Source organism: Saccoglossus kowalevskii, chromosome 13 (genome assembly GCF_978046115.1).
Source record: "Saccoglossus kowalevskii chromosome 13, keSacKowa6.1, whole genome shotgun sequence".
NCBI classification, from domain to species: domain Eukaryota; kingdom Metazoa; phylum Hemichordata; class Enteropneusta; family Harrimaniidae; genus Saccoglossus; species Saccoglossus kowalevskii.
Genome location: NC_140653.1, coordinates 20,164,148 through 20,179,568, shown reverse-complemented (window position 1 = coordinate 20,179,568; position 15,421 = coordinate 20,164,148). Strand labels below are relative to the sequence as shown.

The 15,421-nt window shown below is 35.8% G+C and overlaps 1 protein-coding gene across 1 annotated transcript; it reads left to right on the top strand.

Moving 5' to 3' along the window:
• Positions 1 to 677: 677 nt before the first annotated feature.
• Positions 678 to 3,836, top strand: LOC100372519 (cytochrome P450 2U1-like). Its single transcript, XM_085507346.1, has 6 exons — positions 678 to 1,034; positions 1,178 to 1,320; positions 1,543 to 2,046; positions 2,200 to 2,387; positions 2,666 to 2,784; positions 3,072 to 3,836. Exons 1-6 carry the CDS (start codon positions 686 to 688, stop codon positions 3,269 to 3,271), a joined length of 1,503 nt encoding a protein of 500 aa, XP_085363472.1. The 5' UTR covers positions 678 to 685; the 3' UTR covers positions 3,272 to 3,836.
• The last annotated feature ends 11,585 nt before the right edge of the window (positions 3,837 to 15,421 follow it).

The following is a 15,421-nucleotide window of genomic DNA, read 5'->3' as shown; positions in this document are numbered from 1 at the left end:
ATAAAGCGGACATTACATATTTGTATTTATATAAATTAGCACATGTTCAGCACTGAATCACTCCATTTTATTTTTTCAGTTGCCTTACAGCATGGCTAAAATGTATTTGCATGATATTTTATAGTACTATTAACAATGATTCGTTGTATAAATCAGATAATTTAGGTATTCCATATAATTTAGGTATTCCATATATCTACTGCTGTTGTTCGGTAGGTTTACTTCCCATTTGGTTTCCAACCTGTTAGGAAAAGCGTATCCTGCTACATTTGACACGATTTACTCAACTTATTGTATTGGTAATAATTGTGATCAATTTCTGGCACACCAGAGTCAAAACAAAATTGTTTGTACAGTGCGTTAAGTTTTATTATAGCGCAAATTTGAAATTATTGCTGTCCCAGTCAACGAAGTGTGGCCAAATCTATATGGCTTTCTTCCTGATAGCACCTGACCCAAAACCAAAATCAAACCCGTGGAACTATTTTACAGGTCGTATATCATCCCTACTACGCACGTATATTTTTGAATGGTCATAATCATCATTGAAGTATGAGTTCGAAACTTGTGCCACATAACTGGACAATGATGGTGGAATTAAATTCGCTAGCTATCAACATCGTTTAATCTCCGTTACGTATTTGACTGTATCTTTACAGACTGTTTTGCACGCAGGTCTAACGTTATGGTCTCAGTGCCAACTGATCCGTTATCACTACTGGTGTTGTTGATGATAATGCTGTTAGCATGGATAACCACCCAACACTACCTGGCACCTTGCAAGAACTTCCCACCCGGACCTTGGGGATTACCTATCATTGGCAGCTTTATGTACTTCGGATCTGATATACACAAAGACATGATGAAACTCTCAAAGAAATATGGTGATGTTTATAGTCTGAAGATGGGATGTCATACAGCCGTTGTTGTAAATGGAGTGAATGCCATCAAAGAATGCCTGGTAAAAAAAGGAACCGATTTTGCTGATAGACCATATTCTTGGATAGTTGAACTAGATAATCCAAGATATGAAGGTAATAATTAAACTGTAATCAATAAAATAATTAACTAATTAAAACAGCCAACGATTGGGACCACTAATTCTAAAAAAAGGTAGATTAGCGCCATTTATTCTCTATAGTTTCTTTTCATGTAATAACTGCCAGTCTATCGCCAGGTATTACTGATGCCCACTTCGATGAGAAATGCCAACGTCGCCGACAATTTGCCCACACAACGCTTAGAAGCTTTGGATTTGGTAAAACCAGCATGGAGAGTAAAATATGTGAGGAAATCTCTTTCTTGTTGGATGAATTTAGGGTAAGGACCACTATTAAAATTCGATCGACACAGGCCCGTTCGTTACATACAACTCCTGTTACATGCATTAGCTAAGACTTGATCTAATTTGTGAAGAAAAGTTTATGTAGCAAAGTCATTGTACATGGTCAGCAACATTATGGATTTATCCTTAGCTAGAACATCGTCTCTGAAATTGCTCGATATTAAATGTGAAACCATTATATTATGTTATATTTTAAGGATATTCAAGATAAATCTATCGATACAGGCGCCATCCTTAACAGGAGTGTTTCCAACGTAATTTGCTCGATAATGTTTGGCAAACGATTCAACTATTCGGACCCAAAATTCAGTTTCATTATTGACACTATTGGCAAATTGTTTGAGCTTATGGGCACTATGTATGAACTTGGTTTTCTACCGTTTCGAAGGCCGTTAAATCAATCAATTATAAATAATTACAATACACTTGGTGATGATCTGAGGAAATTCTGCAAGCAGCAAATTGATGAACACCGTGAAGTATTCGACCCAGACAACATAGGTGATTTCATCGATGCATACTTAGCTGAGACAATGAAACAAGACGGCAATGAAGATCTTACAGACGACCAGTTAAAATATACATTAGTTGACCTTTTTGGTGCTGAAACTGAAACAACAGCGACAACACTTAAATGGGGGTTACTATTAATGGTTCTTCATCCAGAAATACAGGACAGAGTGTTTAATGAAATTGATCAGGTACGTACTATACAAAATGCATTTGCAAATTAAGCCAGGTGTATCTTGAATCGCATAATTGTGAAATAGCCACATCTGCTTCAAACTATTGAGTGTCCTTATGTTGAACGTTGTTTGTAATTCCGACCACTATTCGGTTTCTCATGATTCCAGGCTGTTGGTGCAAACCGTCTCCCGAGACTTGACGATCGTAAAAACTTGTCTTATACTGAAGCTACGATTTTGGAAATACAGCGATTTGGTAGTATTGCACCATTCACACTTCCTCATTGTGCGTTGAAAGACACTTCACTTGGAGGATATAATATTCCTAAGGGAACGGAAGTAATTATTTTACTGTGGTAGGTTTCATCTATGCGTATTCCTCTGAACTTCCGTAGCTGTACGGACATATACAATTGTGTAGTCCGTATAAATAAATAAATCTATATACATGTTTAATTAGATAATGTTAAAACGGTCAATTGGCGAAAAAATATATTTATGATGTTTTGTCAACATATTTATACGGTAAAACAGTATAGAACTCTAAGACGTGTTCCGATATTTATAAGAAAATATTCGACATCTGAGAGTTTACTATTCCTAACACCAACGTTATTTTACAATTTTAACGCAGGTCAATTCACAAAGAGCCAACTATTTGGCCAGATCCAGACAAATTTGACCCTATGAGGTTTTATGATGAAAAGAACAATGCAGTCAAGAAGTCTGAGAATTTCATGCCATTTTCTGCAGGTATTTAAGTGCATGTTGTTATGTTTACAAATATTAACTCAGAAACTGTAGCAAATCTATCTCCATGATACTGATATAAAGCGCATTTCAAACCACATTGAATACAGTTGATAATTATTATTCGATAGTATTTAGCCAGAGGGGATTTCAGTTTGATACATGCATACATAGGTATTTGATACTGTTACTTATACCACTGTAACCACTTTACTGAAAACCAGTAACTTGCTTATAATATATTTGTAAGTAATTTCTGTGTGTACCACTCATTGCTTTGCTTCTTATAGGTCGACGTGTCTGTATGGGTGAACAGTTGGCAAAACATGAATTGTTTCTATACTTCTCAGCCATGATAAACCAATTCAAGTTCAGCTTGCCAGTTGGAACCAAGAAACCCAGCACTGATGGTGTTTTAGGGCTAACATTGGTTCCTGAACCATATCAAGTTGTGATCAGAGAGAGAGAAGCACTTGATGTTTGTGTATAACAATTCAAAATGCCAGAATCTAAAAACCTTGCTTACTATATATGATAGGAGTATACATCAATCAGAGTATCTCTATACTTGTGAGAATCGTAATGTTGTGGTTTTTATATCATACCCTGTTAGGAAGCGTAAATTCCAAATATAAAACGATTGTGTGATATGAACACGCCCTGCTGTATTTACTTAAAGTTATTCTCGTAATTACTTCATAATGTCTATCTTACTATCTTTATATATTGTTGATGATACATACAGATCTTTTAAATAGTAACTGACTTGAGTCTTCGTGTTAGGTAAATGAGGATATATGTCCATTAATTTGCAGAATAGCTTTCAAATTGATTTGTATGTTATATACAAACCGAACGTAAAACAGAACATACAAAGGTCATAGTGTCGCAGTGACTTCAACGTGGGATTCGACAAACGCAAAACTGTTGGTTATTTCATGCCTAACAAGTTCATAGTATGCATTACGCGAGATCTCGGAGTGAACGGAAAATTATCTATAAAACTATATGTATTATGTGTCTCTGATCAAAATCGTACAGTTAAAACGGAATAATTTGTCATGTGTAGTTTGTAGTGTTAAAGATTTTCTAATCTATGTAAAGGAATTCACGTTTAATACGTTTATTAATGCTCATTTATAATAATGATCATTGCTTTGTTGCAAATATGGAGGAGATCGGACAAGAAAATATTTAGTGAACATCCATTCCTAAGTTATGTTCCAACTGGCCAACCATGGGCTTCCTTATTATATACATACATACTTATAAGTCCGGCTTATCATTTGTCATTCTTTGAGCCGTTTGTAAGGACGCTAATTGACCAAATGTACGTGATTGTCAATTTTTGGCGGCGTATCAAGAGGTCGTATGATAGTCACTGTCACAATACGAGCACTGGGTGAAATGAACTAATAGATTACTTCCATTGTTAACTACATACATTAGGTAATGGTTCCTTGTGTTGATTATTCAAATTATTTGGTAATGCTCATGTAATTGTTTCTATCAATTTGGAATATTATTGACGAACGTTATGATACCCCAAAAGCTGCTCGGTTGTTCCTCCCCTCTACTCCATTCAGAAAACATGAGGTACATACATCCCCCTCCTACTACTGAACGTTTTAGTCAAACAGCTTCTGCAATCAAGGGAAGTGATACAATGGTCGGTTCGATGGTAAAAAGAACGGATGTCCTACCCGCTGAGGGGTCTAAGAGTATGTATTGTACCGCACGTAAATATTGACAAATAAAAATACATGTGCCCAAATGAACTTCGGGAGTTGTTTAGTGGCTCATTGTAAACTGCCTACTACATGAATAAAAATAAAAATACCAACCCAAACGAGAAAAAAATCTCACCGCCATGTCACCAAAATTTATTTTATCCACTCAACTATGTACAGAGCAATAAAACTACCATTCCAAATGCGAAAAAATATACCGCCAGCAAACCTATATTTACCCGTCGGCCCCTGGCTATTTACACGATTAGTTGACTGCTTCTGAACTGAATAAATTTGTCAGAGTGTGGATACGTGATATAAGTCAAATAGTTGGGCATAATAATTGTGTATTAAAGCATAAATCAATAATTAATTTGTTGATATATTGTTAATTCTACATATTGTTATGATATTCTATTTTTGCTGTAAAATGAATGTATTTTGATAATGCCCAGTTAGCTAGTGAGGCCTGCCCAGCTGCGGAATTAGAATAGACAGCATGTATTGTCATTGCTAATTAATATTTTTTTGTTCGTGCTTGTGCAAGACGAACGTGAACACGAGTTGGTCAAGTTGTCACCCAGCTCCCGACCAGTGCAGGGCAGTTCAGCTCAACTCCGGTGCAGTGTCAACGTGGCAGCCAACGTATGTCTCAAGATAATGCATGACCAATTCGGCATGAGGGACTAATAGATGCAAAACAGTCTTCTGTGGTTCTGCACTGTAAAACCAGCCTTATTCAAAGACCTGTTTTTCGCCAGAAAGCGTGGTTTGCTGATCTTGGTCTTTTCTCTGCACGGACGGTATAGAGGTCGTGTAACATTACGGTCAGTGTCGTGTAATTTGCATTCCCCGAGACCTCGTAGTTTGGAGCTGTATAACTGATATCGCCGTCGACGTTGCTGTGATTAACTGTACTATCGCTGAAGCTACGCAGTACGAGTTCTGCACTTAGGTAGGGTAGGCAATTCCGAGCTGGGCTATTATCATTAATGTTATATTTATTGTGATGTATATTGTTGACCGGTTTGTGATTTATATCACTCCTGTTATTGGTGTATGCTTATTGTATTATTAAATTAGTATTATTGGACATATCCTGACTGTGTGCCTTTGTTTGACCCTTTAGTGTTGCGTTCTGGAGTGCGAGATATTGGCGGCCAGGTTCGCGGGAGACTATCTCGTATTCCCGTTCGTAACAATATCAACACAATTGTACCTTTTATTTTGTTATGATAGCGACTTCACGTTTGCACATACGGTTCACACGCCGTTAGGCTATTTTTTAGAATAAACAACTTGCATGTTTAGGGTTGAGAATTTAAACATATATTACAGGAATTTTATTAATAGATTGTTTACTTATTGTATTTAGTAGTGGCAAATTTGCAAGTCTTTAACCGTGAGGCACATCCATGGTAATCACGTGATCGTGCCAACGACTGCAGCGATTGGCTAGTCGCACGGTTACTTTGCCACGCCTTAGAGATTTTACTTATAATATAAAATTTGTAAACTTTGTTAAGAGAGAGAGAGAGAACGAGAGAACGGTGCAGCGAGGGGTTACCTCGGCTGACTGCTTGTGTGAATAAAGCTGGACTACCTGTAATGAACTTATGTGTATTCATTAGGGTCGAATCTGGTACCTCTACGTGTAAGTGACATCAGCCAAGCGAGACGAAGTTCCCCGATCCCTGAACACAACGCTTGTGTTCACAAAAAATTCATAAACTAGACATGTCATTTTGGTTAACATGTCAGATTTGTGTATGGACAATCTAGCTTTGTTTGATTCATTCATGTTCCGAATATAGTAGCTCCAGTATCTAAAGCTTTTTAAAACTTGATTTGTTTAAACCAACATGGTTATCATTCACTCATGTAACTAATTTTTAAAATGTATCAGAAAAACGAGTAAATGTCCGCTAGTCACCAACATTGAATTAAATAGCGAAACAAAAAGACGTGCTTCGGCAACCTAGCCTGATTTATGACAATGCCAAATTGGTAAAATTTTCAATGAAAACAGAAATCCATGACTGACATATTAAAACTGGTAAATTGATATTTATATGATATTTCCTTAAGAATGATCACAGGTAAATCACAAAAACCCCTTCCCTTCATTGTATTAATTCACTGAACATGTTTATGCAACCAAAGCCACTTTTATAACAAATTTATTTATGTTATTGAACATGTTAGTTCAATGAACTTTTGTTGTCCACCATCTTTTTGGGGGTGAGCCGTTTTAATATATTTTCAGCCATAACTGGTTAAAAATAAAATATGTGTTGGTAATTAATTGATACTCAGTTGCAACAATTATACAGTGAAAACAAAAATTGAAGAAAATTGTTGCAGATTGTGGGACTTTAACTAAATAGAAAAAAGGTCAAAATTATTCCAAAATGCTTTTGATCAACTTTTGTTTGTTATTAATTGTTTTAATAAGTTACTTTTGCTCAAATTAATCATTTTATATACAGAATTTCTTTGTTCCAAGTATCTGATTTATTACTCAGGTGTTTGTGACGAACACAGTATATTACTTATGTTACAGTTTTGGCATGTTAAGTATTGTTTTACCCATTGTAAAATGTGAACATCTAAATACAACCCATGTAGGCCATGTATTAAGATATGGTGTACTACTTTAATAATAAAGTATTGTTAGTTTCTGCAGTTTGTTGTTGATACTAACATTATTTTAAGTACATAGATGATATTACACAAACTTTAAGTCCCTCTGAACAGTACAGTTTATTTCAGTCCCCCCTCTCAACTGAAATAAATATCAGGTACCCCCTGATCTCTTCAGACCTCATAAGTATTTTTAATGTAGGCGGCCTTCAAAGTTCATGCGGGTTTGTGATTTGTAGTCATATTCGGGATATTATAACGCTCGATTGTGATTTCGATCACGCTGATTACCCATCAGTATAAATTGTATACAAGTATATTTCACCTAAACCGCCAACCGTTCAGTTTTGAGAAAGAGAATAACGCCTTTAAATAGAAGTCGTAATATATTTTTTTTAATTTAAAACTCCCAGAAAGCTCCTATAGTCGAAATCTCGTTATTGATGCATTTACTGTTATTTACATGTGAAGTGTTTTTTTAGAATATTGTGGTCTTATTCTTACACCACGATCGCGGAATACCTGAAATGTTAAATCATTTTTTTATTTGTCAAAATAGCCGACGAAATTTTCCGAAAAAAATTATTAATATATATCGTCTGAAATAGCAATATTATATAACATTCTACACATATCGACAATGCCATGATATAATTAGGCCACAGCGACTAAATAGATTTCGTTACTTTGATTCAATTTATTATACATATCCAATAACCATGTCAACATATAACGCATTGTGACTGTTTATTAATCACAGGAATTAATATGACGTCTAAGACGCATTACGTTATCTCAGTGGCTTGTGTATTTGAACATGAAAGGGTCATTTTTCAATGATCTTGTTAGTCTTTCAGGGTTTAAACGTGGGACTTATCAATCGGAATGTCAACTGTGAATGTATGCACACTCATCCAGAGGTCAGCGTGGCATTATATTGTTATAAGTTCGTGACCTCTTTGACTCACTCGCACCACGGTTACTAATACAGAACAGTGCTCGCACATAACGGTAGACTGAGCTTATTCTAATAACTCGTACATATCACCAGATCGCTTTTGAGACAGGTAAAGGTTAGTTATATGGTGTTTTGATCGCCACTGTCTAGAGTAGTCAGTGTTCATGCAGTATGTATCATTGTCGGAAAATATATTTGTAGATAAACAACGTCTAATAAAGTGCAAGTGTCCATGGCATTGGTTCTGCATCGGTCACTGTAATGCGAAAATCAATGCAAAGCCTAACATCCCCTTCATTCTTATTTACAAAAAACAATTGGAGAGGCATAAGGTGAATTTGATGGTTCAATTACTCCCATGCTCTTAAACTCTGACCTCACTACATCTGTCAGAACGAATGGTAAAGGGTATAGTTTCGATCTAACTGGTTCAGCTGTTATCAATTTAATGCCATGCTCAATAATTTTTGACTTTCCAGGACAATCAGTGATAACATTAGAAAATTATCTCACAATCCATAAATGTTAGTTGACATTCAACTCATGACAATCAACAATTGTTCTCTTACACTGATTTGGTACAGACTACAATTCACTACTATCACACAGTACTGTGTCACTCTTAGCAGTATCGTATTCTACAACTGCAGTGAACACACAGTTCATCACATATGTAACCACTTTCTTGTCATTCAGTTTGTCCTTTTCATTATATGCTTTCAACAAGTTAGCATGATAAATTTCCACCTTGCCCTTCACATTCATTCTGTGGTCCATCATACTCACTCTCTCTTTAATTACATATGGCCCAAGTCATTGCATCAACAACTTGTTGTGGTCAGTGGGAAGTAACACCAACACGTTGTCACCAGGTTGGAGCTTTCTATCATTGGCTTTCTTATCATATTACCTTTTGTATCTGAACATTTGCCTTAGCTAACTCAGCTTGAGCAAATTTACATGTCTCGTCAAGGCGATTTCTCAAATCAATGACTTACTTGTATATAGTTGCAGTGGCCTCCTTTGTTCACAACTATCTTAAAATCGTCATTGGGCCCCTCACTGTTCTAACGTAAATGAATAAATAAAAACCTGAAACTTTCCTGGGGTACTTATTTATAGGCAAACAGTACTGGGTCAAGATACCTATCCCAATCCTTGGGTCGTTCTTAGTACATGCATTTCAACATACTTTTCAAAGTAGTATTAAACTGCTCATCCAAACCATAACATGATGGGTGATATGTAGTTACTAATTGTTTAACAGACAACAAACATTCTACTCACTTCTTTCATAATGTCATCCACAAACTGTGTCCCTTAATCAGTTGAAATTTCTTTGGGTACACCAATCCTAATATATATGCTGACGAATGTGTCAGCAACCACCTCGGAAGTATTTTTTTAATGCTACATTTTCAGGGTATCGTGGAGCATAGTCTACAACAATAAAATGTATCTATGGCTTTTCTCAGTCGCTGGACTGATTGAACCAATCAGATCCATAGCTATCATTTGAAATGGTATTTCAATCAAGGGCATATCGCCTAATAGTACCTTGCTAACTCGACCCTTAGGAATAGTCTTCTGACATATATCACATGACCTGCAATACATAACATCATATTGCATCCCAGGCCGATAAGACTGAGTTGCTATTCTATCTGTAGTCTTCTTAGCACAAAAATGACCTGCCATAACTGACTCATGAGCCTGTGTTGTATTTGATCACGGTAACACAATGGTACAAATAATTGGAAACACATACGTTCTCTATCAACACGAAATGACTGAAATTCCCTATACATCAGCTCCTTGTTCATCAAAACATTATCATTCTGACTGGAATCAATTGCGGGATAACAACCAATCCCACTAACTGAAGGCTTTCTTAAATCAACACCTGGAAAATAACCTTCATCAATAGAAGGGACACTAGCCTGACTACTAGTAGATGTACAACCTTAATTACCTGAGAAAACACTAGTCTCAATACTCGAATGACAACAACCTTCACCACCATAAGGCATACTAGTCCCATCACCTGAAGGAGTACTATGTTCATCACCTGAGGCCGAACTAACCTCACCATGCCCTACACCAGGAGCTAAACCTAGCTTCCAACCAAAAGCAGGATCCTTAGGATCCTAGCTCCACTAATATTACCAATAATAAGATCATACACTGGGGTCCTCATACACCATGTTTTGACCTCACTAGTAGGGTATATCTATATATAGTCTAGCATCTAGGGCTTTCCAACATGTACAATCCATCATCACACAGATATGACTCTCCCCAGTCAATTGACTTTCCTCAAAAACTGACAGCAGAATAATTTGGATCACCACAAATATAACAGCCTGTCGTTTGCTCAGTCTGGCTTTTGCCTTACTGACCTGTGCTCCAGAACTGACCTTTCTGACTACTAGCTTGAAACTAGATTTCAGATTTTTACCACCTGTCTGTCAAGGTGCTTCTCTAAACTTGTCATCTATGTCAGCCATTTCTTTAACTGACTTTGGGTGACCTTTGACTTTTATCAACTTCAGACAGCTCTACCATTCGGTCAAAATAACTACCTAATTTAGCTGCAATTTGCGGAATGATATCTCCACCATCTGCCCTACTAGTTCGAAATCTCTTTCTATAACCTTCTTCATTCATATCATTACGCTTCAACAAAGCTGTCTTTACAGCATTGTAATCCATGGACTCTGCCACAGACAATACAGAATACACATATAAAGCTTTACCTGTCACTGCAATAAGATTCATAACTCAACTTTCAAGCGATCATTTGAGTTGCAGAGAATTGCTCAAACTTTAAAATAATGCGTTCATCTCGTCCCTAGTCTCATCAAACAATGGTAGCTTTGGACCCTTAGAACTAACAATAGGCTGTCCTACGCCTCTATTTTGACCATTAGCTTTCTCACGCAACCTCAACACTTCAAGGTCATACTGTCTTACTTTCTCTGTCTCTTCACAGTCTTGTTCCCCCTCTCTCTCTATTTCCTCATTATTATGTGCCTTGCGTTAGTTTTCAAACTTTCAGCCTCATGTTTGGCTGCTCTCTCAGCCCTCTCAACGTTCTTTCTTCTCATACTCTGCCCTCACAAATTTAGTCAGACTTTCCCCCTCATACCCAATTCTCTGCCTATTTCTTTAAGTTCTTTAACAATATGCATGCTGAAAAAGTGTAATTCTAGTTCCAGTAATATTAAATAAAGCAATTTAATGTCTATCAAGCAGTCCAGGCCGGTTTGACAGCACTGTGGTTTCTAGAGTTTCAGAAGTTACGAAACAGTCAATATCAGGGATATCAAAATAGATAGTGGTTCAAAATCAGAAAAAGATACTGAATAAGAATCTCAATTCAACTCAGAATAACAAATGAATCCGAATAACAATCAAAATCACAATCCCACTTCTGAGACCAAAATGGCACAGTGTAAGGCCTGCTTATTGATGTTGAGAGGGACACCCAAAGAACTCAGATTGGTTAGGAGGGTCTTTCACTGCTAGAATGGGTAGACAATACAATAATACTGGAAATAATACACACGAAAATACAATAAATTAACAATAAATTGATAAAGGAGTCTTGCTTCCAGAGGAAATATCTTGGATATTCTTGGGGCACCGCTGATAGCATGAGATCGCAGAGCAGTTCATACAAGTCTCACAGATTGATGATTGAAGCCTGGATCACTTGTCTCACAATATCGCATCAGCAACGCACAGTTGAAATTGAGCAATCAATTGAAATGATAGTCCACAATTGTCCTCAATCTAGCCCAGTTTCAGGTGCACCACCTGGGTTTCCACAGCAACAAACCAAAATCTGGTCGTGTTACCAGCTGTCTTCCGGTGACATGCAGACACTAACATAAGCAACTAATTAGATCGTAAATATCTTGTGTTATGTAAATCACAAGCACACCTGGTAGATTCACAAATCGTCCTTCCAGAGTTGTAAACAAGTACGACCTGTTAATCACCTTTATGACAGTTATCACACGGCAATTCACACTGTTTATTCACATGAATCCATGCACACTTCTATTTGCAGGGTTTTAGGTAATATATAAATAACATAGAGTAAAGAATGCTGACACTCAGGGATAATGCTTATAGCTGCTCATTTTGTGTTTGAAATCCGTTCACAATAATGACCTAATTGACAAAATAATGAGCAGCAGAATTTCAAGTGTGCCACTGATATTTGAACTTCTCGAAATATGTCAATAAAACTTGCTACATAGGGGGTCTGGGCTAATCCACATACCTGGTCTGTTCTTCGTTGGTTTCCGTAGATATTATTAGAACCAGTCAAATGATTTCAATGCAACTTGGTTCATACCTGAATAGCTATTTGTTGCAATAAATGCTTTAATTTAATTTGCGTAAATTGCTAGTGTTTAGCTGACAGATTTCGGTTTTCAAAATATTTACCTTTGTCATAAAATATTTCGAGTTTTCTGTATTATCAACTGCAATACTGGTGTTACTTTCAAATTTACTTACACTTTTTGCACTTAAAGAGCAGATTTTCCCACATAACTTAAAGTAAAAATTAAAATTTTTGAATAATATTGATTATATTTATTTTGTTTCAAATACCAGGTGTTATTTCTAAAAACAGATCGATCCACTTATGGAGTATTATACGTTTTGGTCTGTTAAAATAGAGTGACAACCTCGCAATTTGAACAATCAAATCTTTGTAAGAGAAATATATTTGAAGCATAGATGTATGTCAAGCAGAGTTGAATCTACAAAATGCACAATATTCCTCACATACATACCGTCTATAAAGACGTAGCTCGTGTTATTGAGGTCGAAGATATAACTGTGATACAACTGAAATGGGATTATCTATTTATTTAGCTTTGTTGTCATTGAAGATCGGAGCTAAAAAGGTGATTGCTGCCGCGGATGCATTTATTCTTCGTCTGCACCTACATCCACTTTTGCTAAAAAATGGAAATAAAGAAATGTTTAGTAGACCTACGTGAGTTTTGTAACATTTGCAATCGGCCATGGCAACAACCATATAAACTGCCATGTTCGTGATATAGCAACTAACTATTAACTAATATCTCATCGTACACAATGTTATCAACTTTGTTGAAAGAAAAACTACTAAGTGGAGTTATTGCGTTTGTTTGTGCATAATGTGACGGTTTAGAACTGCAGTAATGTGTACCTAGACAAATTAACACTCATCATTTCATGATTTAGTGTGTTGTAGATCTAGTATGAACAATTATATCACTTGGTGGTAAAAACTTATTCGCGATGGCCATACTGTTCTGTGTGTCAACTGCATGTTGATTTATATATATATATGTGTTCATAAATGGAAATTATAAATGGTTACAAAGTGATGTAATTCTACTTATAGATTTTGTTGATTCCATATTCTATCAGTCATTGGCAGTTTTATTTATTTATTTATTTATCTGACATGATGAAACTATAAATATGGTGATGGGTTCTCAAATATTTGTTGTCAATGAAGTGAATGCAATACACATGCCTAGTGAAGAGGAAAATGATTTTGCTGACAGACCAATAGTCTATCAACTTAAATAATGATGTGTTTCAGTGAGTTCCATATTAAAATCAGCTGGATATAATGGTTTAGTGCATTGTGGACATGGTTATATACATTGACAATTTTCATTATAATATTAGTTAGTTAGACGGGAAAAAGGCGACATATGTTCATGTTTTTGCTAATAATACATAAATCTCATTGTTCATATAACTAGATTAAATCATTATTAACAATAAATTCCATTGTCGCATTTTTAGTTAAGCTACAATATATTCGCTCGTACAGTGAAAATAAAGTATGATTCGTATGTTCAAGAAAAGATTTATCAGAAGAAACTTATGTTTAATATTTATCTGTTTATCTTTTTTGTTTATCGTATTTGCTTTGTGACAGTTGTCACAAATTTGATATTGATACGCGATGTAAAGTATAAATCATGGTTCACATCTAGTATTTCAGTGGGACTCGTCCTCCATCAAGTTACTTTAGAAACAATATCCTGTATTTACAGCATGTGGTCGAGCTCCACAGTAACTGAAAAAAAAATTGCGATAATTATCTAGTTCAAACCACACTTGGGAATATCATATTGATTATTGTAGCGTACATTGGAATAAATCTGTTTAAATGATGGATGTAGTCATGACAGCTGAGTCTAAATATGAATTTACTATAAATAAGCGCTTTGCAAACGTCTAAAGGACGATGGTCGTCACGCTACCTCAAGTTCGATACGGGTCCCATGCGACATGTGTAACACGTGTTAAATATCTATCTGCATCACGATAGCTTGTTGGTATGAGGGCGTCGTGTAATAGAGCGCCAACACACACAGCGACAAAACTAAACATTGTGTGGACTGCAGTGAGTGATTTCAGCCATCATTAAAGCATTAAAGGGTAGGTTGATGTTCAGTATTTTCTACACATACCCTGTTTTACCCATTGAGAGACGAGTTTCCATTGAATTCATTGAGTTTATTCCTGAAAAATGTAATATGTGGCATTTGATTTCTCTGGAGAGTATGTTGTCACGAACCAGTGTAACACTATTAGAAAATTAAAAAAAAAAAATGGCAAAAATCTACAGTGTCGAATATGTAGATTACCACAATATTTTAACCTATGTGATAATGTAAATTGAAATAATGATTCTCAATTAATAATAATAATAATAATAATAATAATACTGAATGTTATTTAATGAAATCTGTACATAAATGTTGAATTCTGTTAACTGTATGTATATATAAACCAATGGCGGGTTGGTTTTATACTATTTTTATACCACCTTTGGTCACATGACCCATTGCTTTATCTGACCGTTCATTAATGGAACACGACAAAAAGTGATGCTTGTCGGAAATAACGTCATTATTTGAGTCAGAGTCTGTAAATCACATAAGCGAGAATAGTCGTAGTATGCATTGAATTATTCACGGGCAAATTACAAAGCGGACATTACATATTTGTATGTATATAAATTAGCACATGTTCAGCACTGAATCGTTCCATTTTATTTTTTCAGTTGCCTTACAGCATGACTAAAATGTATTTGCCTGATATTTTATAGTACTATTAACAAGGATTCGTTGTATAAATCAGATTGATAATTTAGGTATTCCATATAATTTAGGTATTCCATATATCTACTGCCGTAGTTCCGTAGGTTTACTTCCCATTTGGTTTCCAACCTGTTAGGAAAAGCGTATCCTGCTGCATTTGACACGATTTACTCAACTTA